This window comes from Hyaena hyaena, unplaced genomic scaffold, assembly GCF_003009895.1.
Source record: "Hyaena hyaena isolate Hyena2069 unplaced genomic scaffold, ASM300989v1 scaffold_1903, whole genome shotgun sequence".
Classification (NCBI taxonomy): Eukaryota; Metazoa; Chordata; class Mammalia; order Carnivora; family Hyaenidae; genus Hyaena; species Hyaena hyaena.
In genome coordinates, this window is record NW_024082537.1 from 59,380 (window position 1) to 84,652 (window position 25,273).

A 25,273-nucleotide genomic window follows, 5' to 3' on the forward strand; every position below is an offset into this window, starting at 1 on the left:
TCTACCTCCTATGAGTATCACAGCCACTCTTTTAATATGACATGTGCAAATACATTGCCTATTTTGTGCACTGTGTTCTTCTGCACAGGGACCAGAACATAGTACCTCTTCTATTCCTGCCCCAGGTGAAGATTCTTCTCTGCTTTATCTATGATCTTTAAGTACTAAACGCACTTTTCTATTCCAGGCTTCAGTCTCAGTGTGAGACCCATCATTTGAGGTTTTGGACCCTGCTCACCACTCAGACAAACTCATCTGACCCACCACGCAGCTTAGTTCAAAGTACCTCACCCTGCAGGACTTGCAGTTTCCCAAGGTCTCAAATCCCCTTGCCACAGGGCTTTTACGCTTGACTGTTCACACCTAAATCCTCCATGTCCTCACACCATCTTTTGATTTGTCTTTTTTGTGATAAGGAGTATCTCACAATATTCCTTACATCATAGCTGCGCTGAGACTTTAAAATTCTGTGGGCAGGGATAGTTCTTATTCATGTTAGCATTTCCAGTACTAATGTGGAGCTTTATAAAGACTAGATGCTCAATTATTGTTTGAGAAAAGAAAACAGGGCATTAAGAAACAGAATTTATTATGACATGGGGCACCTGGGTGGCTCAGTCAGTTAAGCATCTGACTTCAGCTCAGGTCATGATCTTGAGGTTTCTGGGTTTGAGTCCCACGTCAAGCTCTGTGCCGACAGCTCAAGGCCTGGAGCCTGATTCAGATTCAGTCTACCTCATTCTACCTCTTCCCTGCTCATTCTCTCTCTCTCTCTCTTTCAAAAATAAATACATATTTTTAAAAAATTTTTAAAGAATTTATTATGATATAATTATTTCTCCTACATTCTTGGATAAACTAAATATATCCAGGTGTGTGTATATATATATATAGTTACAAAACAACTGACTAAAACTGATAAATGAAGCTAAGAATTTATCGTTTTTTATCTATTTCTGTATTTCCTGATCCCAACTATTACACTACTGTGTTTTTTCACACCTCCAAGGAAATGCCTCATCTACTGCCATGTTATCTTGTTCCAGATTACTAAGTAAGATGGAAGTTTTCCAATTTTACAAAATAACAAAACTCTTACTCTTGAATCTCATTCACAGCAATAAATATTTGAGCAATATCATTCATAAATTTGTCTTAGAAGCTGCTTAAACCTTCTATTAAAAGGAACAGTATTTTAAAAAATTATCCAGGTCACCACATAGAACAGAAACACAAATACATTATATACTGTGTTTTCCCCAGCCCCACCCTGATCCTGTACTTCTTAACATACAGACGTTTCTTTTTAACAACAAAGTGAAGAATCTTCCTCAGACTTTATTAGTGGTTAGAGGAGCTATTGGCATGGCCTTGGTGTGCACACTGGTTGTGGCCTTGGAATGTGCACTGGTCATGGCCTTGGCACGTGCACTGGCCATGGCAGCGGTATGAGCCCTGGCTGCAGCTCGGGCTTGGGCTCTTTCTTCCTCATCTTGCAAAGCCTCTTCATACCAGGCTGGGAAGGCACTTGGGATGGTATCGTGAACTTTGGCTAGAAACTCCAGGACTTTCATCTTGCTGGTCTCGGCGTGGGCTCGGGGGCCCCACAGGAATTCATAGCGTGGAGGGTCGCTGCCGGGCACCTGGCGGTACTCCAGGTACTTTTCTTTCACAAAATCCTTTGTGATGAGCTTCCTGGGCTCCCCAAAGATGAAGTGCTGCCTCCCCTCATATAATCCTATCACATTCAGTGTTTGCCAGATTTGCTCCTCATTGGCACAGTTGCACTTTGTGAAGATCACACCCAGAATGGTCATTAACAAGCCTGTCTTGGGCACACCACCGTAATCACCCGATACTGCATCATAACTTGGTTCCAGTTTGTTCACAAGGACATAGATGTGCCGGTTGGGATCTACTTCCTTCAAATCAAGACCAAAAACCAGCTCCAAGTGCTCAGAAGTTCTCTTGAGGATCTCATGGAACTGGTTCCTATACATTTGGATTACATTTCTCAGCATTCCTGCCTTGGTAATGAGCTCTTTCTTTTGATACCTTTGCAGCAGGTAATGCACCAACAAAACCACCTTCTCATCTAGTGGGTCTCTCTGAAAGGGCATGGTGGTGGGATGGGCCTGGGAGGATCTTGGCCTTTCCTCCCCTTGGTTGTTGGCACCTTCATTCGATCTTGTGTGTGAAACAGCCACAGCAGGAGTGGTGGTGGCTGTGGCTCTCTGAGGCCCCTGGGGAGTGCAATATGACCCAGCAGCAGCTGAGTTGCTGAAATGAGGAGAGCAAAGGGAGCAGAAAACTTCTCCTACTGCTGTGGTGGCCTGAGCACTTACAAGATCCTGGGGCTTTACTGGAGCCTGGCGGCGTTTCTCACGGGCGCGGAGCTTACTCTTCTGACCCCGAGGCATGATGACCTTTGACTAAGGCAGCAAAAGGGCAGAAGACTCAATGACCTGAAAGGGAAAGGATGACATTGTTAGGCCACTTCACCAAAGAAATACAGCCTTGGCTTTACTGAAGGTCAACCCTGCAGGTTTCTTTGAGGGTACTTCTTGAGGAACCCCCAAGGCTCCTGTTCTCTGCCTTGTCCTGAGGACCCTGTGGACCTTAGCTCCTACCTGCAGGTCCATGTGAAGCTCACTGGGGCTTAGAGCAATTGCTCTGAGTTAGAGAGCATTTCAGTTCACATTAAGGTTCATCAGTTTACTTTAGGAAGGACCTGGGGTCCCCATGCTCTACTTTTCAGAGGCTGACCCCTCATCTCAAAGCCCTTACCACTCTGAGACCTCAGAGGAGGAACTGAGGGAAACTTCATCTTACTGCACCTGCCCAAGAATGCACAGGGAAGAAAGTACAGGCAGAGCCCTGGGGGATTCTTTCCATTCTAGAGTAACTAGGGATCTTACTCCTTACTCAAGCTGGAAGAGTGGGTCCCTCCTTCTAATGACAATAAGACTGCCCGCTCAGATCAGATTTCATCTTCCTGACTGCCCAAGGGTGTGAGGAGGTGCCTCAGCCTCACATCCTTACCAAGGCCTCCCAGGGCTGACCTCAACAGTGGGGCTTTGTGAGGTACTCTTTGTTGGGAGTGAGTTTTTCCCTTAGACCTCATTCAGTGTTTTCCCCACACTGTGGCAGGACCTGGGAGCTCCTCCCTCCCCTAACACCTACCTCCTTCTAGTCTAAAGTATACATTGCCGCTGAGACATCAGATACAGAAGTCAGGATGCTTTACACTAATCCAACCTAACCCACAGCCTCTGGAATAGAAAGTATGAGCAGGGCTCTGCAAGTCCCCTATGTTCTGGAGTGGGTGGTTCCCTCAGATGTCACTCAGAGTTCTTCCCTTTATTCCCTTTAGAGCCTGGGACTGTTCCCCCTGCAGGTCTGAAGTTGACAGCCTGTTCCGATTACCTCACCCACCTCATTCCCGCTCTGGGGAAGTTTAGAAGGTAGTCAGATGTCCATATGTCAAACATTTCCTGGCTAGGTTCTATCAGGGCAGATAGCAGGGGCAGTACTGACTGGAAACCCCTCTAATCTGGAGTGGGCCCATCCACTCACACCTAACCCAAGGTCTTTCCCTTAATTCCAGGTAGGGCCTGGAGCTCCTCCCTTGATTGTTCTGATGCTGCACAATAACATGAAAACTACTGCTTCTCTCAGACACCTAAGGGAGAAGTCAGGGTGCGTCACATTCTTAAATCCCCACGTGGGACTTTCCAGGTCTGATAGTAGGGGTGGTGCTCTGTGAGGACTCCTTTGTTCTGTTGGGGTGGGGTGGCTCCCTCAAATCTCGGAATCCTTATCTTTACTCCTTTTAGGACCTGGGACCTAACTGCTCTGAAGCTGACACCCTTACCCTCATCAGTCCCCTTGGGAAATTTAGTAGTTTCTCAGAGTTTGCTACAACCGTTGATTCCTGCTTGGGTTCTATTAGGGCTGGTGGTAGGGTCTGGACTCTGTGGGAGGAGCTTCCCCAGTCTGGGATGGGCAGTACCATGACACCTAACTCAGGATCCTTACCTTAAGTCCAGGCAGAGCCCACAGGTCCTTCTTCAGTGGATGTGTCACACCACTACCCTTAGACCAATGTGTTCACTTCCCTGAGACCCCAAGGTGGCTATCAGAGTATATCATTTCTGGCCAACTTTGCCTGAGGTCTCCCAATGGTGGCATTTTCTGTCACAAAGGGTTTCAAAAATTTTTTAATTAATTAATTATTTTTACTTCTGACTGATACTAGGTATCCTCCCCATGTTAGTCCTAAACTGAGGCCCTCCCCACATCACTCTCCAGTTTCTAGAGGATGAAGTGAAAGGGCTTCTGAGCCTCATCACCAGTATACCAGGACCTCCCAGGGGCTGACAGCAGAAGCAGGCCACTGTGCTGCCCATCTGTTGGGGTGGGCAGGTCTCACAGAAATCAGACTGAGTCCTTACCTTTTTTACTTCTGTTACTGCCTGGGACTTCATTCTCTGTAGCCTTGACGCCACACCCAGATCCAGATGTCCTCAAGTCCCTGAGTCTCCAGTAGGGAAATTCAGAAGGCACTACTTAGGCAATCCCTGCAAAGAGCTTGCTAGAACTGTAAGCACAGGTGAAACTCTGTCGAGGTCTACTCTCTCTTGGAGTAGGATTCTGTTAAACTCAATCAGGGACCTTGTCTAAACTCCAAGCAGAGATTGGACTCTTTCTTCTGCTAACCTGACACTGCCCACCACAGATCAAGGTGTTCATTTCCCTGAGACACCAGAGACAGAATTCAAGAGAAGCCATTTCTATCCACCTTTTTCTGGAATTTCCCAAGGCTGGCAACAGGAATGGGACTGTGTGTGGCAGCATCTTCCATTCTGGGATGGGTTGTTCCCTCTGGTCTCATTCAGAGTCCTCACCTTTCCTTCTGTTAGGGCCTGGGATTCCTCAGTCTGTTGGCCTGAGTTTGACAGGTCGATCCACTGTCCTCTCTTAAAATTTTTAGATTTTATTATATTTACTACAGATCATGTGATGATTTTGAGAGTGGCTAGCACAGACCTTGGTTATTTTTTTAATTTTAATTCAGTCAAGTGTGAGTTATTACACAAAAAATATAGCTTTGGACTCCACAATATATCTGTCACTATCAGTCAATTTAATAAGGAACTACACCAACTATAGTCCTTCTCCATCCACCTGTAGGTGTTTCCATTGTGGACACACACCCTACTCCAGTCAGCATCTGGTAGCAACAAAGACCACAAGACTCAGCCAGAGTACATCTGCCCTCTGGTGTGCAAAGAAGTCAGGAAGCTGGGGACAACACCTGGGTTGTTTCTCAAGACAGGTCTACACGCAACCCTTTATTCCCGGAGCCACTGGGTAATGAGCCTCAGCAAACTCCCCCTCCAGTTGCCCCTCCTTGCAGCCACACACCTCCTTCCAAGCACTCGTTGGTAATACTTGCCCTCTTTTAAACATTCTGAATCACCAAGGCCAGCCACTTGCAGAGTCTCAATCTCAGTGGCAGGAGGGCCACATGCATAGGGGAAGAATTAGCCTTGTTCATCAGGCATCAAGACCACTCACAGCTCTGGTACACTAGCAAGGATGCATGGAATGATTAGAGTAGTGAAGAGATGTAGCTCTCCCACATCCCATCAGTGAACATTACTTGGTGGGTGACACAGGGGGAGCCAGCTGTTTGCTGCCTGATGGTGGACAGGGGACACTCGGGTGAGGGGGCTTTCGGGCATGCCTGGTGCTTTCATCCAACAGATCTACCCATGACATCACTCTACAATTTCAGGCCGGCAGTGAAGATTCAGATTCCTTAGCCTGTCCAGCTGTCTGGTACCTTCCACCAGATTCTCCATGTCCTCTCCTTCTGGCACCTTTTCTGTTTTTGCTGAAGCCTACATTCAGATCCCCGACTGCCAGCTGCCCTGTGCTCTCTCATGGATTCTGGAAATTGCTCTACTTCCTCCATCCGTGGTCCTCCTGATATTCCTCACTTATCGATGTTTCCCTGTCCAGGCCCATCTCCTGGTACCTGGTCATTCTGACAAATCCTAGGTTCTCACAGGAAAGGGGAAAATCTTCTGGACATAGAATTTTAAACCATGCACCTAGAGGAATCCTACTACTTGATATATCTCAGCAGAAATCCCGATTCATATGAGTGAGGGATTATGTTAATTTTCTGCTCAATTTCATTACAAAACAGAAATACAAATTAAAACAAAACTGAGACCATATAATTGCACCAAAAATATTGCTCAAAATTTAAAATCGATAAAATTAAATGCCAGTGAGTGTAGTTTACTTACATAAATTAATTTGTGAAAATATGAATTGGTGCAGCATTACTGGAATGCAATTTCAGAAATATTTAAAGAGTTCCAATCACCGAAGTCTTTCCACTTTAACGCAGTTTACACAATTTCTACCTTTCCTAGGAGAAAACAGCCACATTTGCCCAAGAACCATGTTCATTGTTTATTTAAGTTCTGTTAATGATGGTAACAAATGAGAAATACCTTCTGTGTTCATTGGAAGGGGAATGGTTACATTAGTTATGGCACATAAACACTTTAAAATCATAGGGAATACTTCAAAAGGTTAGGTGGATCTATATGTGCTCTCATGGAAAGCTTTTGCATTCCTTTTATTCATGAGACTAGTAAGAGGCAGGACATTACACACATTATACACGTATTGTGAAAACTCACAATAGTTATCTTTTAATTCTGCCCTTCTAGTTTGGACAAGTTCTCTATGTCTCAATTTCTCTATGTCTCATCTGAATAAAATGGTGATGATGACTGCCCTTACTTAGGAAGACATCAGAAAGTGATTACAGAATACAGGTCAGAGAAAAGGCTCCAGCATCTAATGAGCACTCAATAAATGTTATATGAATGTATTTCAATGATTATATTCCAGGAAAATGTCCATGTTCATGCTATGAATCTTATGCCTCCTGGTCACCCACTGAGAAGCCCATGGTTCATGTTCTCCAGCGAGACACGTTTTGGTTTTGCTCCTCACCTGAACATTCTTTCTCTGCCTTCCTACCCCCATACCTTGCTCCTTTAACCACACCTCGTCCACATTTGCTGAAAACCTGTTATGTTTTCAGCAAAGATGCAAAGGGGATGCAAGGACGATCCTTCAAGAACTTCTGGTCTGGCAAGAGTGATAGAACCTATTATTTACAAGTGAGGTACAGAAGTAACACAGATAGAAATTTATGGTAAAGTGGAGTGAGAATGGGGTTACCACCCTGCTCTGATCCCTCAGTAGTTTGTCTTGGTGTTCACTGGAGACATTTGAAAAAGGAGTTACCAACAGTGTATTTTTCTGGCACATATATGTAAGTAAAAGTGTAGAATAAACAAAAATTATGCACGTAATTTTTTTTTTTGAGCAGGGCCTGAATTTTTTAAAAACCATGAGAAGGAGGAAGAAGTGTATTTTTAGAATTTTATAACATCAAGAATATATGCACTATTTCTTTTGTCATTAGTATATTTAAGAAAGACTTAACAACAGAAATAGCTGTGTGTAACAGCAAAGTAACCTTAATGGATGTAATGGTGGAAACTGAAATCTGAATGACTTAACACTACAAATGTTGGACTTCTCATACATATAAGGCCTAATGGGCTGGCAGGATGTTTGCTGTCTGGTGACCCAGGAATACAGTCTGGTTACACAGTGTGGATGGACATCTCAACACAGGATCTCCATGATTCTGCTCAATGGGACAGAAAACATAAGAGTGGCATACTGACTCTCAAATGCCTTGGTCTGCAGATGACAAATATTGTTTCTGTTCATATTTCAGTGGGAAGGGTTGTCACAAAACCTTTTCTAACTACAAGTTGACTGGACAATATATATGCCCATGAGCCCAGGAAGGAGAGAAAATGTGATGTGGGTGAGCCCTTGTAGTTTATCCATAAACAGTTACAGAGCAGGTGATCAGGAAAGTTTAACACTTAGAATTTGTGTACAAAGTCCTCTTCATTCTTCGAGAAGTTTCCAAGAAGGCCAATATTGCCTTGCAACACTCCAGATTTATATTTATTTATTTTAAAATGTTATTTTTTGTTTATGTTTATGTTTTTGGACAGGAAGAGGGAGGGAGAGAAAGAGAGAGAGAGAGAGAGAGAGAGAATGCGATCAGGGGAGGGGCAGAGAGAGGAGGACAAAGAATCTGAAGTAGAATCTGCATGGACAGCAGAGAGCCCAATTTGGGACCCAAACTCATGAACCATGAGACCATGACCTGAGCCAAAGTCAGATGCTCACCTGCTCCTGTCCTCCTGCTATAACACTTTCCAGGTCTGACCTTTTCAATAATCTGTATAATTTCAATACAATGAGAATTTACTTCTTCCTTTTCATGCATGGTCAAAAATCACAACTTTTGAGTTTCTGCTATGCACCACTTGATGAACACAACTGAACACTTGCACAGATGTCTTTGGGCACACTGAAAACCAAGATTGCCCCTGCAGCAGATACGGACAAGAGTCAGGGTTAGTTTTTTTCTTTTCTTATCAAAGCTGGCACATCTGCCAGGGAGACCTTTTTTCCCTCGGTAGTAGACTGAATAACTCTTCTACAGAGATACCCATACCTTATCCCTGGAACCTGTGAATATATTATGTTACACTTTGCAGATGTAGTAAGGCCATGAAAATGACTTTAAAATAAAGATATAATCAGAGCAGGCCCAACCTAATGGCATGAGCCCTTATAAGCAGAGAAGTTTTTCTGGGTGGATAGAAAAGAGATACAGCATAGTTGGAGGAGGTGCAGTTAGAGAGAATCCAAGAGTTAGAAGAGATTCCAAGCATGAGAAGAACACATTGTTTTATTGCTGATTCACAATATATGGGCCCAGATGCAAGGACTGGAGAGAGAGGACTAGAGGAGCTATGACAGTAAGAAAACAATGCCTCAGTCTTATTACCACAAAGAACTGGATTTTTCCAACAACCTGAATGATCTTGGAAGGAGACTCTTCCCAGAATTCATGATGAGAGGCCTGCCAGCTCAAAGTTTGACTTGGGCTGCAAAAATCCTAGCACAGAATCTAGCAAAGCCATTCCAGCCTTAATTTGTTAAGGCAGCCATAGAAAACTACTATAACTTCCTGAAAAGACTGCAGGGTCTGTTAGAATCTAGTCTCTGCTGATAGTTTCTACAGTGATTTCCTCTGTCCTTCCTCATCTACCATGTAGGAGCGAGGCTTTGGTTTTTGACTACTTAGTTAAGCTCACTCATCAGTGTATGGATTCAGTGGGCAGTCTCAAATAATTCATCAGCTTAAATTCTCCTTTCTTTGTGATTTTATCTGCTTCCTAACACCTCCTTTCTACCTTCACGATTATATTTTTGCTCCAGGATATTATAGCCACTATATTCTGTATCAAATTATCAGCAGATTTGGTTAAAAAACCTTTTTGGTGAATGTGATGGAGACACCTGGGGTGGGGGATGGAGGTCAGGAGGTGTCTGAAACCTCACTGCCAGAATTACACGGAAAGGCAGTTGCTGTCAGAGTGGGGCCAGGGGGCAGAATGGGGGAGCAGGGAGTTGGAATGCTGTAAATCAGGGGATGGCGCGGCCTGAGGACTGTCTGTTCCCCCAGGAGCAGGGCGCAGCCTCCACAGGAGGACCCAGAAGAGACCTGGCCTGAAGGACAGGTCCCAGTTTGGACATGAGGGCCCACTGGGGAAGATCCAGGGGAGGGAGCAGTCATTCAGGAAAATGCCGGGACTGGACACTTGTGTGGAGACTGGGGCAGAGAGCCAGCTCTCAAGGGACCCTGGGGCGAGGGGCCAGGAGATCCTAGGGAATTGAATAACAGGGACAGTCCCCAAATTGTGCCTGATTCTCACATTTACCTTCCTTCTTTTGGCCTGGTTTTAGTACTTTGGCCACAGGGTGCTTCTTTCATTGCCTGAGAAACATCAGTGTGATAGTGAGAAGAGAAAGTAATTAAGGGACAGAAGGTTGGCCTCAGGCTGGGAGAAGTGGCACTTTGTGGGCTCCAGAGGACTTGGGAACAGGGCTTTGTTCTCAGGCCTGTGTTTTCTGAACCATGTGAACTCATGTGAAAATCACAAGAGTTATGTGTACCTCAGGTTCCTCATCTGCAAAATGGGCTTGATGTAGTCAGCTTGCACTCTGGCTCAATGGTACCTTGTGAAGTCAAACTGTTGGAATATAAGTGGTTTATGTAAGGTACCTGGTACAGTGAATTGCTTTTTTGGGTCTTTGATAATTAACAGATATTACTACTAAAATTCTGACATCAAATATTACCAACCTCCATCTTGGGATTTTAAAGTTTATTTTTATCCTAGAGATGTCAGAGAATGTACAAAACAATAGTACATAACACACCAAATCAGCCAAAATATTTATTACCAAGAAAAAGTAAGTTACCTGCTAAGGAACATTTTGAGGATTTTTAATGTGAGTTGGGAAAACCTTTCCTAGCTGGATGCCTATAAAGCTGCTAGGAAGTGTGTTAAGGACTACCTGGTTCATTCCCATCAAAACATCTATCTCTTGCTTTGAGTTTGCCAATTTACACTCAAGATAACCCAATTTAAATACCCTATTAACGGAATGAGCTCTGTCTTTGACAGCTCAAGTCAAAGATTGCCAGCAAAGTGGCTTCAGATCATCATAGGTCAAAGCTTTATCACTGTTGTTTCTCAAAGACTCGCTGGAGACAATGTATGTAAAATACCTAGTCTGTGCACTGTGTTCCTTGCCCTAAGACAAGATCACGGAGCACTTTTTATTTCTGCCTCAGGTGGAGATTTCTGGTTAATTCATGAACTTAAAGTAACTACTAGACACAGTTTTCCATTCTAGGCTTTAGTCTCTTAACTCTGGACACAACTTCTGAGGGCCTGGCCCCTGTCCACCACTCCCACAGCCTCATCTGATCCACCACCCAGTTTCACATAGAAGTGACTCACACCAAAGGACTTGCAGTTGCCCAAGGCCCCGGACCCACTGGCCTCAGGGCATTTGCACTTGATTTCTCATACTTGGATCCTCGCATGTCCTCTCCTTCTTTTGACTTGTCCTTAAGTCTTAGGGTGTATCCCATCCTCTTCCCTACTTGATGGCTACTCTGACACCAAAATTCTATGGGCACAGTGGGGCTTATTTATCCAGACACTCCCAGTACTAGCACAAAGCCTCTCAAGGAATGTTTGTTTGAGAAATGAATGAGACAGTGTGAAAGAGGTTTAATTTATTATGATGTAATTAATTACATTCTTGGATTATCTATCTCTACAAGCATATATCATTTAATTTTAAACAAACTAAAAGTGAATAGAAAATACAATATTTGGCTATCTTTTCTTTTTTGTCTATTTCTTGACACCAAATATTTTACTGCTGAATTCTTTCACATTTCCAAAGAAATGCCTAATCCACTGACTTGTTATCATGTTCCAAATCAGTAAATAAGATGAGGAATTTCCCAATTTGGTTCACAAAATAACAATCTCCTACTGTTAAATCTCATATATAGCACAAATTTGAAAATGTCATTCATAAACTTGAATTTTTGAAGCTAATAAATCTTCTATCAAAAGGAAAAGTAATAAAAAAATTATCTAAGTTAACATGGAATAAGAATATAAACACATTATACACTGCGTTATCTGTACCTGACCTTCCACTAATGAGAACATGAATTACAAAATAAAAATGGAGAATCTGCCTCAGACTTTACTAGGGGTGGGAGGAGCTGCTTGCCAAGGCCTTGGCACGTGCACTGGCCATGGCAGCGATACGAGCCCTAGTTGTGGCTCGAGCTCGGGCTCGCTCTTCCTCATCTCTCAAAGCCTCTTCATAATAGAGTGGGAAGGCAGTGGGGACGGTATCATGGATCTTGGCCAAAAACTCAAGAACTTTCATCTTGCTGGTTTCAGCATGAGCTCTAGGACCCCACAGGAATTCATAGCGTGGAGGGTCACTGTTAGGCACCTGCTGATACTGCAGGTAATTTTCTTTCACTAAATCTCTTGTGATGAGTTTCCTGGGCTCCCCATAAATGAAGTGTTTCTGCCCAGAATATAACCCCATCATATTCAGCACTTCCCAGACTTGCTCCTCAGTTGCACAGTTGCCCTTTATGAAGATCACGCCCAGGACAGTCATCAGCAGACCAGTCTCAGGCACACTACTATCAACACTCAGTCTGCCATCATAAGTTGGTTCTAGTTTGTTAATGAGGACATAGATGTGCTTATTAGGATCTACTTCCCTCACGTCAAGGCCAAAGACCAGCTCCAGTTTCTCAGAGGCTTTCCCAAGGATCTCATGGAATTGATTCCTATAGATCTGAATTACATTTCTCAGCATATCTGCCTTGGTAATAAACTCTTTCATTTGATATTTGTAAAGCAGGTAGTATACCAATATAAACACCTTTTCTTCTAGAGGGCTTCTATAAAATGGCTGAGTGTCTGTTGGATTCTGGGAGAATCTTGGCCTTTCCTCTACTTCATTAGCACCTTCAATCGATCTCATGAATGAAAGAGCTGCAGCTGTAGTGGTGGTGAATGTTGCTCTCTGAAGACCCTGGGGATTGCAGATTATCCAGCAGGTTAGCTCTGAGGGTATGCCCTTGGAATGAAGGGAGGAAGAGGAGTGGAGGTGAGTAGTGGGGCTGAGTACCTACCAGATTTTGTGAGTCTTCTTGGGCCTGGCGACGTTTCTCACGGGCACGAAGCTTACTCTTCTGACCCCGAGGCATGATGGCTTTGTTCTGGTGCAACAGAGATGTGGGCAGGTGAACCAGTGACCTGGAGGAAAAAGGATAAGATGCTGTGTGCCTATTCACAGTGGGATGCCACCCTGACTTTATTGATGGCTGCCTCTGCAGGTTATCTTGTGTGTACTGCTTAAGGAATTCATAAGGTTCATTTTCTCTTTTCAGCCTGTTTCCTGAGAACCCTGTGAAAGTAACTAGATTTCACCTTAAACTACTACCTGCCAGATCTGTCTGGTGCTCACTGGGGTGACAACAAGGCCTAGAATATCCAGGCTATATTCTAGGCCCCTCTGTTTGGGGTAGAATGCATTTCTCTCATTCACTTTCAGGGCTATCATCATGGCTTCTGATAGCTTCTAGGGTCCCTTTACTAAGCTTTTATCAACCTCATTTCAATTACCTCATATTCCTTTGATTCCAGAGGAGAAATTGAAGGAGACCTCAGTTGACCATATATTCCCAAGGATGACAATAAGGGAAGAGCTCAGCAGAACCCTGTCCATTCTGGGGTAATTAGAGTCCTCACTCCTCACTCAGGGTCCTTACCTTATATTCTGGTAGGGCCTGGTACTCTTCCCTTTCCTGGTTTGAGACATATCTTTTCAAGATAAGGCCCTTGTATTTTTTAAAATTACTGAGTAGGTGGAGGGCCCTGAGCCAAACATATCTACACAGTACTCTCCCTGCAGGGCTTACAGCATGGTTGGCACTCTGTGCAGGCCCACTTTATATGAAGTCACTGATTCCCTCAGAACTTCGTCAAGATCCGTCTCACTACTCTCATTCTCTCCTGGCAGGACCTAGAAGTAGTTCCTCTGATGACCTAAAGCAGCCCCTCTTACAGGAAGTGGCTCAATTGTTTGAAATGCCAGATTTTGGAATTCAGAATGTTTTGCATCCAACCACTATCACTTTGACCCTTCCCCTGGGCTGAAAGCAGTGTCAGGACTCTGTAAAAACCCATCTCTTTTGGGGTGTGAGGTCACTCAGACCTGTTAGTGTCCTAACCTTTACCTATGTTAGGATATGGAACCCTTCCACCTGCTAGCCTAAAGCCAGAAATTCTGGCCCAATGCCATCTCTTCCTTGAATCTCCAAAGAAAGAATTTTTTTATACATTTATTTATCTTTTGAGAGATAGAGTGAGGCAGCGTGAGCGGGGAGGGGCAGAGAGAGAAGGAGACACAGAATCTGAAGCAGGCTCCAGGCTCTAAACAAGCCTTCAGCACAGAGCCTGACGCGGGGCTCGAACCCACGAACTGTGAGATCATGACCTGAGCCGAAGTCGGACGCTTAACCGACTGAGCCACCCAGGCACGCCTAATCTCCAAAGGAAGAATTTCGAAGGTGCTATATCAGATATCCCTTGCCCGAGGCCCGCTGTCGCTGATGGCAGGGCCAGACTCTGTCCAGCTTCCTCTTGTTTGATAGTGGATATTCCCATACCTCACAAAGAGTCCTTACCTCACATCTTGACAGGGTTAGCAGAGGGAGAGTCTTCTCCCTCTCACTTAAGCCATCCTTTTCTGCACCAATTTTTTCACTTCCCTAAGACTCCAGAGGCAGAATTCTGGGTGTATTATAACCAGCCACTCCCATCAGGGGCCTCCCAGGCCTGACAGCAGGGGCCCGGGGTCTGAGTAGCCCTCCTCATCTGTCGTGGAATCTAGGTTCCCTCAGACCTTACGATCCTCAACTTAACTGCTGGAAGGTCTAATGCCAAACCCTGTTCTGATACCGTCAAATCCCTGTCCACAGAGGGGGAATTCAAAGAATACTACATCAGGTGATCCTTGTCCAGGGCCTATCAGGATTCTGTCAGCCCCCTTCAGTCTCTCTCTCTCTCTCTCTCTCTCTCTCTCTCTCTCTGTGCCCGCGGGCGGACGCTCGTGCCCGCGTGCGCACGCGGGTTGGAGTGCCGTCAAGTCTAAGGGTCTTTATCGAGGGTCCTTACCGAAATTCCAGACGGTGTCTGGAATTATTCCTGACAATTCTTTTGCTCAGCTCTCCTGATCCGGCCCGCTGGAACAATGTTTCACTTCGAAGAGTGGTCCGGAGACGGAAGTTGGGGGGAAGCCACTTCCGGCCATTCCTATTTGTGGCGGAGGGAAGGGGTGTGGCTCTTGGAGGTGAGGGATGGACTCTGTTTTGTGGGCGTAGAGGACTCTGGCAAAACTCACATATAGATCTTATTGACTCCTTGGAGGTCTGGGACTCCTCCGTCTCCTGATCTGAGTCAGCTAGCCTTAAAGTCTCCTGATCTGAGGCAGACAGCCTAAAACGAAGGCTTTGTCTTACGGCATCCCAACCTCCAACCCTCCATCATCAGGCGCCAGAGGGTGAAGTGAATAGTGCTCGGATCTAACACCCAGTCGCAGGCTTAGAATTGCTTACATAGCAGGGACAGGTTTGTGTGGATCCATTCTGTTATGGATTGAGTGGCTCCCAAAGAGCTCCCTCAGGGTCTCCACTTTTACTTCTTAGAGTCTGGGACTCCTCCCTCTACTGGCTTGAGGATGGTGATACAAAATTTACTGTAGATCCTGTGATAATTTGGGGAATGGTTAGTCCAGGATCCTTTTTAAACTTTTTAATTAAATATTTTTAAGTTTTCAATTCAGTAGAGTCAGGGTTATAGCAACAATAGTTTTGGACTCCACATAACCCATTATTCCCAGCTTAACAAGGAAGTTCACCATCTTCAGTGGCTCTCCAACCACCTGTAGGTGTTTCCATTGTGGACACACACCCTACTCCAGTCAGCATCTGGTAGCAACAAAGACCACAAGACTCAGCCAGAGTACATCTGCCCTCTGGTGTGCAAAGAAGTCAGGAAGCTGGGGACAACACCTGGGTTGTTTCTCAAGACAGGTCTACACGCAGCCCTTTATTCCCGGAGCCACTGGGTAATGAGCCTCAGCAAACTCCCCCTCCAGTTGCCCCTGCTTGCAGCCACACACCTCCTTCCAGCACTCGTTGGTAATACTTGCCCTCTTTTAAACATTCTGAATCACCAAGGCCAGCCACTTGCAGAGTCTCAATCTCAGTGGCAGGAGGGCCACATGCATAGGGGAAGAATTAGCCTTGTTCATCAGGCATCAAGACCACTCACAGCTCTGGTACACTGGCAAGGATGCATGGAATGATTAGAGTAGTGAAGAGATGTAGCTCTCCCACATCCCATCAGTGAACATTACTTGGTGGGTGACACAGGGGGAGCCAGCTGTTTGCTGCCTGATGGTGGACAGGGGACACTCGGGTGAGGGGGCTTTCGGGCATGCCTGGTGCTTTCATCCAACAGATCTACCCATGACATCACTCTACAATTTCAGGCCGGCAGTGAAGATTCAGCTTCCTTAGCCTGTCCAGCTGTCTGGTACCTTCCACCAGATTCTCCATGTCCTCTCCTTCTGGCACCTTTTCTGTTTTTGCTGAAGCCTACATTCAGATCCCCGACTGCCAGCTGCCCTGTGCTCTCTCATGGATTCTGGAAATTGCTCTACTTCCTCCATCCGTGGTCCTCCTGATATTCCTCACTTATCGATGTTTCCCTGTCCAGGCCCATCTCCTGGTACCTGGTCATTCTGACAAATCCTAGGTTCTCACAGGAAAGGGGAAAATCTTCTGGACATAGAATTTTAAACTATGCACCCAGAAGAATCCTAGTACTAAATCTACACTGCAGAAATCCTGCTTTTATGGGTAAATGATTAAATTAATTTTCTGCTTAATCTGTTTATAAAATAGGGAAATACAAATTAAACTAGCAGTGACATAATATTTTTTTGATCAAAAGTTGACTGGAATTTAAAAATGGATAAAGTAAAATGTCAATGAGAGCCCAATTTATTCACATACATAAATATATGAAAAGTAATTTGGTATAGCTTTATAAGAACAGAATATCAACAATATTTGTAAAAACTTACTGTCATTAGATTCTTTCCACTTTAATTGCACTGGTCTACATCTCTCCATAAGAAAACATCCACATTTGCCCTGTAATTGATGTTCAATGATGTTGATATCAATTCTCTTAATCTTAGCAACACATGAGAAACAACTTGTGTGTCCATCAGGCAGAGAATGGTTAAATTAATTATGGTACATACACATTTTAGAATTCTAGGGAGTAGTTAACAGTGTGAAGTGGATCTATTTGTGTTATCGTGGAAAGATTCTGCATTTATTTTATTCAGTGACATGGGCAAGAAGAAAATGATATGTACACTGTGATACATGTATTTTTTAAAACTCCCAGTGTATTTTTCTAACACATGTATGTAAAAATAAGCCTGGAATAAATCTTAAAATACTACACACAAGGTTTTTTAAAGCAGTTACCTCTGAGATGGGATAAAATTTGGAGGAACATAGTAAGGAAGTAGAATTATAATCTCTCCCTATTATTAGAATTTTTTGGCAACAAGATATATGCCCTATTTTCTTTGTAATTAAAATATTTTAATAAGAGAGCAGAAATAGTGTCTGTGTATTATTCAGATAAAGTATTTATGAGGTATAATGGGAAAATGTGATTTAGAATTGCTTCACATGAAACATTTTATTTCTTAGGTACATAATATTTGATGAGCATTGGCAGGGTGTCTCCATTGTCGGGCAAGCCCAACATAAACTTCCACAGGTCAACACAGGCTCTGTATGTTTGCTGCTCAATGAAACAAAAAGCATGCAGGTGGCATACTAGTTCTCAAATACCTTTGTCTGGAGGTGAGAGGCATGCTTCTGCTCTATTTCAGTGTCACAGATAGTCACTTGACCCTTCCTATCTTCTAGTAGACTGGCAAGTAGCCTCCAAGGATAGAGAACAAGACATGAAGTAACTGAGCATCTGCAGACCTTCTCATTAACTGTTACATAATAGGTTCTCAGAAAATAGCACTATTGCAATTTGCTATGGCATTACCCCTCTTTATTCCTGGAGGATTTCTGAGATCAAATTTCATTGCAGTTCAACAACTTTTTCTAGTGCCCATGTGTGACCATTGTTTTCAAACACAGGATCACACCATTTTTTCTAACAGACACTGGAAATAATGTCAGCTGGCAGATGTCACCCTTTTTCACTGTATAGCCCCTACACTGACCACAGATTATAGTAATGTTATAATCTCAATACACTAAGAATTTTCTGCTTCCTTTTGCTGCATGAAAAACTTCTAACTTTTGAGTCTCTGCTATCCACTACCTGAAAAATGTGGCTGAACACTTGTTCAGGTATCTTCAAGCACAGTGAAAAATTGGGATTTTCCTCTGAGGCAGAAAGAGACAAGAGTCAGGAGTATGCTCGTGAAGTTTTTTTTCTTTTCTTATAAAAACTAGTGTGTCTGCCAGGGAGATATTTTGTCTTGGTGATGGACTGAATAATTATTCCACAAAGATGCCCATACCTTTATCCTTGAAACTTGTGAGTATGTGATGTTACATATTCAAAGGCACTTTGCAGCATATGTCATTAAAATTAAGGAATGGACCTTCAAAGAGGGGGGTTATACTGTATTACCTGAGTGGGCTCAATCTAATGACATGAGCCCTTATAAGCAGAGGACTTTTGTTTGGCCAGAGGCAGAAGAGATATGCAGCACAGTGGGAGTAGGAGAGTTTCCACATGAGACAGAGTCAACGTGCTGTTTCTGAAATAGGGGCCCATTTGCAAGGAGTGGAGGGAGGCCTTGAGGAGCTATGGTAGCTCCAGCTAACAGTCAGCAAGGAAACCGGGCCTAGGTCTTACCGTTACAAGGAACTGAATTCCTCATAAAACTGGATTCTGAAAGCAACCTATGCAAGTGTGTAATGAGATTCTTCGCAGTATCTCCCAATAAGAACTCAGACTGACAGCTTGATTTGGGCTTTGTGTAACCCTGAACAAAGAAAACAGCACAACCAAGTCCTATTTATTACTTACAGAAATGTGAGGTAATAAATGTGTGTTGTTTTAAGTGCCTTAATTTATGGCAATTTGTTTGTTGGCAAGAGAAAATTACTACATCCCCCCTGGAAGGACACCTGGGTTTTTAGGAATCCAGCCTCTGCCAATGGTTTCTATGTTATATAGTGATTTCTTCAGGCCTTTCTCATCTACCACTTAGGAGGGAGGCTTTGGTTCCTGACCACTCAGTTAAGTATATGGATTCACTGGCCAGTCTCACATATTTATCAGATTAAGTTCTTTTGTCTTACTAATCTCATCTCTTCTCTAGGGTTACCTGGGTGGTTCATTTGGTAGGGCATCTGACTCTTGGTTTTGGCTCAGGTCATGATCTTGCAGTTTCATGGGTTTGAGTCCAGCATCAGGTTCTGTGCTGACACCACAGAGCCTGCATAAGATTCTCTCTGCCCCTCCCCTGGTCACGTTGTCTTTGTCTGTCTCAAAACTAAATAAATAAATAAACGTAAAAAAATAAAAAAATTATTCCATCACTTCAGGGTTATGTTTCAAGAATCAGTAGATCCTGTGCCAAATCAGACTGCTCACAAGCTAATTTGGAAAAAACTTAGAGAAGCACCCAGAGCAGATGTGCAGTCTAAACTTCACTGACAAAATAAACAACCAAGTGCATGGGATTCCTGTTATCTCAGAGGGTTTTCAGGGATGGGACAGACAGGGGACAACTTCAGGGGTTTGGAATGCTCTAAGTTAGGGGAAAGGCACGTGATTCTGGGCTTTCTTGTTTCACTGGGAACAGAGTGTGGCCTTAATGAAAGGAAGTTGGACAGCTGGTCAGGATACAGATTTTGACATGAGGACATACTGGGAAGGCCCAGGGAAAGAATGGTGTAATTCAGAAACTCTGGAACTGGTCCCAAGTGCTAGGACCTGGGTGGAGTCAGCTCTCAAGGAACCCTGGGGGTACAAGCAGGGGAAGCCTAGGTAAATTAAGCCCACAGCCTCTCCTGAAACTGTTTTTAATTCCCATTTTCTTTCTTTCTTTCTTTCTTTTCTTTTTTTTTTTTTTTATTACACCTAGGCTTCATACATCGGCAACGGGGTCCTTTATTTCAATTTCCTGAGAGACCTTGTGGAGTAGTGAGAGTGGAAATGAATTAAGAGACAAAGCATTTGCTTTTTTCAAGAAGGAGTGGAACAGTGAGGGACCTTAAATGAAGTCAGACTAGAAGTCTAGTCCCACTTCTGACATTTATGAGCCAGGCGAAGTCAGGAAAATTGCAAAACTCCGTAAGGCTTTTCTGTGGAATGAGCTAGAGAGGCCTGGCTCTGTAGAACCCTGGGATGTGTATGATGTATGAAAGCACTTGGCACATGTCTGCATGTATTCCATTTTTAATAATTTGTAGTTTTGATAATTACTGTTTTGACCTGACTTCATTAAAATCTGCTCTGTGATTCTTTTTTTAATCCAAGAGTATCAGAGAATATACAACACCCTATGAGACAGCACAACAAATCAGCCACCATGATGCATAGCAAGTAAAACTAAATTACTTACTATGCATGCTTTTCAGGATATGTTATTTATTGCATGTTAGGGAGAGTCTTCCCCATTTAGGTGGAACTTAAGGGTCCTTTGCATCAAGAACCAACTCCCTCCAACTGTCCTTCCATCCAAACCACTTCTTTTCATTTATTTCAGTTCCATTCAAAATCTAGCCCTCACTTGGAGTTTGCCAAATTACACAAAACTTAAAAAAATGAACTTGAATGTAGTGGGTGGTCTCTATTCAAGGCCAGAGCAAAGATTGCTAGCACAGTGGTTTCCGAGCATACCCAGGTTGTGTGTCATTTCTATCTCTCAGAAACTCCCTGTGGATGATGTGCTAAAAGCACAATTTGTGTGTTGTGTTCAATTGCACTGGGAAAAGAACCATGGAGAAGGATGCACCTTACATTCTTGTCCCAGAAGGAGATTTCTCTCTGGTTAAATCATGATCTTTTCTTTTTCTTTTTTTTTTAAATAGTTTGTCAAGTTGGTTTCCGTATAACACCCAGTGCTCATCCCCACAAGTGCCTTCCTCCATGCCCATCACCCCCCATCCCCTCCCCCCACCCCCACCAGTCCTCAGTTTGTTCTCAGCATTCAAGAGTATCTCATGGTTTGCCGCCCTCCCTCTTCCCCACTATTTCCCCCCTTCTTCTCCCCCACGATCCTCCGTTAAGCTAATTCATGATCTTAAAGTAGCTGCTAAAAATAGTTTTCCATTCCAGGCTTTACATCTTTTAACTCTGGACACAATTTCTGAGAGTCTGTCCCCTGCCTACCACTCCCACAGACTCATCTGACCCACTGCCCAAGCTTCATGTAAAACTGACTCACACCAAAGGACTTGCAGTTGCCCAAGGCCCCAAACCCACTGGCCTCAGGGCACTTACACTTGAGTGGATCCTCCACGTGGGAGGATGTGAGAAGTCAAGTGTAAGTGCCCTGAGGCCAGTGGGTGTATCCCATCCTCTGCTCTACTTGACAGCTATTTCTGCACTCTAAAATTCTATGGGCACAGTGGGTGTTGATTATCCTGACACTCCCAGCACTAGCACAGACTCCCAAAGAGTAGATGCCCGAGGAATGTTTGAGAAATAAATGAGACAGTGTGCAAGAGGTCTAATTTATTATGCTATAATTAATTCTACATTGTTGAATAAACAAAACACATCTATTTGTCTCATATATATATATGTGAGAGATCAGACCAAACAGCAATAAAGGAAATGTAAAAGATTCATCTTCTTTTGCTTTCTCTATTTCTTCATCCCAGCATTTTACTGCTGAGTTCTTTCATGGAAATGCTATGATGTTGTGTTTCAATAACTTAATAAAATGGAAAATTTCCCAATTTATTCTATAAAATTGTAAAACTCTTACTCATAAAACTCATAAACATCAGTAAATGAGTGGCTTATATCATTCACAAACTCATATACTCTGAAGCTAGTTAAACCTTCTGTTAGAAGGAGCAACATTTAGACAAATATCCAGGTTACTACATAGAACACAAACATGTTAATATATTCTCTGGTCTCCAGCCCCACCCTGACTTTCCACTAATGAGAACATTAGCTGTTCTCCAAACAGATAGTAAATAACCTTCCTTAGCCTTCACTTGGGGCAGGAAAAGCTGCTGGGCTTGGCCCTGCCATGTGCACTGGCCGTGGCAGCGGTACCAGCCTTGGCTAGAACTCTGGCTCGGGCTCGCTCTTCTTCATCTCTCAAAGCCTCTTCATACCAGCCTGGGAAGGCAGTGGGGACGGTATCATGTATCTTGGCCACAAACTCCAGGACTTTCATCTTGCTGGTCTCGGCGTGGGCTCGGGGGCCCCACAGGAATTCATAGCTTGGAGGGTCGCTGCCGGGCACCTGGCGGTACTCCAGGTACTTTTCTTTCACCCAATCTTTGGTGATGAGCTTCGTGGGATCCCCATAGATGAAATTCTTCTTTCCATCATATAACCCCATCATATTCAGCACTTCCCAGATTTCCTCCTTGGTGGCACGGTTGCCTTTCGTGAAGATCACACCCAGGACAGTCATCAACAGGCCTGTCTTGGGCACACCTCCATGATCATTCTCTCTTGCATCACAGCTCGGTTCCAGCTTGTTGATAAGGACGTAGGTGTTTCTGTGGGGATCCACTTCCTTCACATCAAGGCCAAAGACCAGCTCCAAGTGCTCAGAGGCTTTTCTTAGGATCTCTTGGAAGTGATTCTTATAAATCTGGATTACATTTCTCAGCATATCTGACTTAGTAATAGGCTCTTTCACTTGATACTTGTACAGCAGGTAGTATACCAGCATAGCAACTTTCTTCTCTATAGGGTCTCTGTGCCATTCGTCAGTGGTACCTCCAGCTTTTGAGACATTTGGCTTTTCCTCCACTTGATTGTTGGCACCTTCATTAAATCTTGTGTTTGAAGCAGCTGCAGCAGTAGTGCTGGTGGGGCTGACTCTCCCAGGAACTTGAGGATTCCTGGGTGTTCCCATGGCAGGGGGGCTCTGGGGAGCATCTTTGAAATGAGAAGATGGGGAAGAGAGAGACTTTCCTTCCTCTGGGTGAGTGGCCTGAGCAGCCACCAGACGCTCTGACCCTTCTCGAGCCTGGCGGCGTTTTTCACGGGCACGAAGCTTACTCTTCTGGCCCCGAGGCATGATTCTGATCAGGGACAGTAGGCAGGAATGTGGAAAAGAGTATAGATGATTCAGTGACCTATAGAAAAAAGGATTAAATAGTGTGATATCCTTTGGCAGGGAGATACCAACTTGGGCTTTGTTAATAGTCATTTCTCCAGGTTTCTTGAGGGCACTGCTCTAGGATCCCACAAGGCTCCTCTTCTTGGAGCCCTACCTGAGTCTACTGGAGCTGATAGGGGTTTGGCAGGTCCAGGGTCTATGGGGCCTTCCCTGTTGTGGATTAGGGGTGTTTACATTCACATTCAACACCATTACATTGATTTCCAATAGGACCTGTGGTCCTCTGCTTAACTGATTTGATCATGACTCCTCATTCCAAAGCCCTCATCACAAATGACATCTTGGAGGAGGAACTAAAGGAGAACCACATTTGAGCACATCTGCCCAACGCTGCCCTAAGATGACAGCAATGGCAAAGCTATGTGGGACCTTCTCCATCCTGGGATAATTATGGTTCTCAATTCTCATTTAGATCCTCACCTTGGCTTCTTGCAGGGCCTAGAACTGCTCTCTTGGCTGACCTTAGACCTATCCTCCAGAGCAAGAATCTCACATTTTTGAAAAATTTGAGGAGTTTGAGTAGGACTCAGTCTAAGGTATCTTCCCCAGGGACCCTTTCAAGGAATGATATCACATGGAGGGCTCTGTGAAAGGCCTTGGTCCGGTGATGAGTGGTCTGCTCAATGCTCAGGTTCCTTGCTATGGCTCCTCCCCCTGACTGCGAGGTATCCTCCCTTCTGCAGACTTGAGGGCTATAATAATCAGACCAAGGCTGTCATCCACCTGCTATCCTGGAATATGCAGTGCAGGAGTGAGCAGCAGGAATGGGAGGAGACTCAAAATGATAGATGCCCCCAGATTTTCCAGGGCTGATCACAGAGGACGGTCCTGACTTTGCATCTCCCTCTGTTCTCACTTTTTTTAAAAAAAATTTTAAAATGTTTTATTTATTTCAAGGCGCGAGAGAGAGACAGCGTGAGCAGGAAAGGGTCAGAGAGAGAGGGAGACACAGACTCTGAAACAGGCTCCAGGCCCTAAGCTGGCAGTCAGCACAGAGCCCGAAGCGGGGCTCGAACCCATGAACCGTGAGATCATGACCTAAACGAAAGTCGGACGCTTAACCGACTAAGCCACCCAGGGGCCCCTCACTTTTGACCTCTTGAAGTGACTGAGTTATCTCCGTCTAATACAGCTCTTGTCTCCCTGGAACCAGTGAGGATAAATAAAGAGACATTTTAGCCTCGCAACCCTGAGGATCCATCAGGGCTTATAGAGGGGAAGTATTCTTTGGGACCCCTTTTGTCTTGAGGAAGAAATTCCTCTCAGTCTTTGTTCAAGGTTCTGAACTTCACTCAAAATCACCTCTAGGACTCCCTCTGCTAATCTGAATCGAATAACCTTAGACGAACGCTCTTATGCACACCTCTTCCCGCTAACCAAAAGGTGAAGCGAGGGGACACTCGAGCCTTATGACGGCCACCAGGAGCCTCCAAGGGCACATAGCGGCGGTGAGGCTCTTTAGAGCTCCGCTTTCTCTTAGAACATAAATACGGGCATTCTTCTTCAACTCCAGACAGAGCCTGGGACTCCATCCTCTGGTGGCCTGAGGCGCACATACGGGAGTCAAATATCCTCACCACTTGGGGTCTCCTAAGGCTGACAGCAGGGGCACGGCTCAGCGGGGATGCCTCTGTTATGGGGGAGGGGAAGTTCTACTGAGTTCACTCCAGATTCTCCGCTTACTCCTCTGACACTAACACCCTGGTCCAGTGCTATTATTTCTCTGAGTTCTCCGAACGAGAATTCACCGAGCCGTACATCGGGTAATCCCTGCATGGAACCATCTTGGGCTAACTGCAAAGGCAGGACTGACTGTGGAGTCTTAACTCTGTAGGGCCGGTGGCAGGAGGGGGGGCGTCCCCTCAAACCTTACTTAATATTCTTATCTTACCGTGGTTGAGTTTGGATTCCTCCCTCTGCTTATCCGCTAATCCGACGACGCGACCCCCTCACAACAGGCGCTCTCCCCCGATGGACCCCAAAAACGGAAGTCAGTATGTGCATCCGGCTCCTCCTGACTGCTTGGGGCCTCACAAGGGGGGACTGCAGAAGTTGGGCGATTAAGAGTTGACTCTGTGGTGCCCCCTCAGTTATAGCATGAGTAGTACTCAGTCTTATCAAAGTAGGTCCTCATTTTGGCTTCTGGTGCATTGACTAAAGCCTCCGTGGGAAATAACCCCCTCTTCACCACCCCATTCTTCCCCCGACCTCGTCCCTCACCTTTCTCTTCCCCCAC

At 44.5% G+C, this 25,273-nt stretch overlaps 3 protein-coding genes across 5 annotated transcripts; all 3 read right to left on the reverse strand.

Annotated features, from left to right (window-relative positions):
* Nucleotides 1–1,318: 1,318 nt before the first annotated feature.
* Nucleotides 1,319–3,063, reverse strand: LOC120226921 (melanoma-associated antigen B10-like). Of its 3 annotated transcripts, none has more exons than XM_039225094.1 (2): nucleotides 3,043–3,063; nucleotides 1,319–2,465 (listed from the first exon to the last, which is right to left on the reverse strand). In XM_039225094.1, exon 2 carries the CDS (start codon nucleotides 2,418–2,420, stop codon nucleotides 1,332–1,334), a length of 1,089 nt encoding a protein of 362 aa, XP_039081025.1. In that variant the 5' UTR covers nucleotides 2,421–2,465; nucleotides 3,043–3,063; the 3' UTR covers nucleotides 1,319–1,331. The 3 variants fall into 3 exon arrangements, with proteins under 3 accessions (XP_039081025.1, XP_039081021.1, XP_039081022.1); XM_039225090.1 differs by lacking the exon at nucleotides 3,043–3,063 and adding an exon at nucleotides 2,926–3,008; XM_039225091.1 differs by lacking the exon at nucleotides 3,043–3,063 and adding an exon at nucleotides 2,919–3,008.
* An 8,706-nt stretch (nucleotides 3,064–11,769) lies between these two features.
* Nucleotides 11,770–16,130, reverse strand: LOC120226918 (melanoma-associated antigen B10-like). Its single transcript, XM_039225086.1, has 4 exons — nucleotides 16,012–16,130; nucleotides 14,769–15,089; nucleotides 12,722–12,845; nucleotides 11,770–12,621 (listed from the first exon to the last, which is right to left on the reverse strand). Exons 1-4 carry the CDS (start codon nucleotides 16,128–16,130, stop codon nucleotides 11,770–11,772), a joined length of 1,416 nt encoding a protein of 471 aa, XP_039081017.1.
* Nucleotides 16,131–21,714: 5,584 nt separating this feature from the next.
* LOC120226922 (melanoma-associated antigen B10-like) lies at nucleotides 21,715–24,986 on the reverse strand. The gene is made up of 2 exons (XM_039225095.1): nucleotides 24,929–24,986; nucleotides 21,715–22,993 (listed from the first exon to the last, which is right to left on the reverse strand). Exon 2 carries the CDS (start codon nucleotides 22,933–22,935, stop codon nucleotides 21,889–21,891), a length of 1,047 nt encoding a protein of 348 aa, XP_039081026.1. The 5' UTR covers nucleotides 22,936–22,993; nucleotides 24,929–24,986; the 3' UTR covers nucleotides 21,715–21,888.
* Nucleotides 24,987–25,273: the final 287 nt, after the last annotated feature.

What these genes read in the sequence shown, in the direction of transcription:
- LOC120226922 (XM_039225095.1), bottom strand. Translation starts at nt 22,935, where the DNA reads ATGCCTCGGGGCCAGAAGAGTAAGCTTCGTGCCCGTGAAAAACGCCGC.
- LOC120226918 (XM_039225086.1), bottom strand. Translation starts at nt 16,130, where the DNA reads ATGTCATGGGTAGATCTGTTGGATGAAAGCACCAGGCATGCCCGAAAG. An exon ending in CCCCCTGTGTCACCCACCAA is followed by an intron (nt 15,090 to 16,011) that starts GTAATGTTCACT and finishes CCTTCGTTTTAG; the next exon opens with GCTGTCTGCCTCAGATCAGG. An exon ending in AGACACCGTCTGGAATTTCG is followed by an intron (nt 12,846 to 14,768) that starts GTAAGGACCCTC and finishes TTTTTCCTCCAG; the next exon opens with GTCACTGGTTCACCTGCCCA.
- LOC120226921 (XM_039225094.1), bottom strand. Translation starts at nt 2,420, where the DNA reads ATGCCTCGGGGTCAGAAGAGTAAGCTCCGCGCCCGTGAGAAACGCCGC.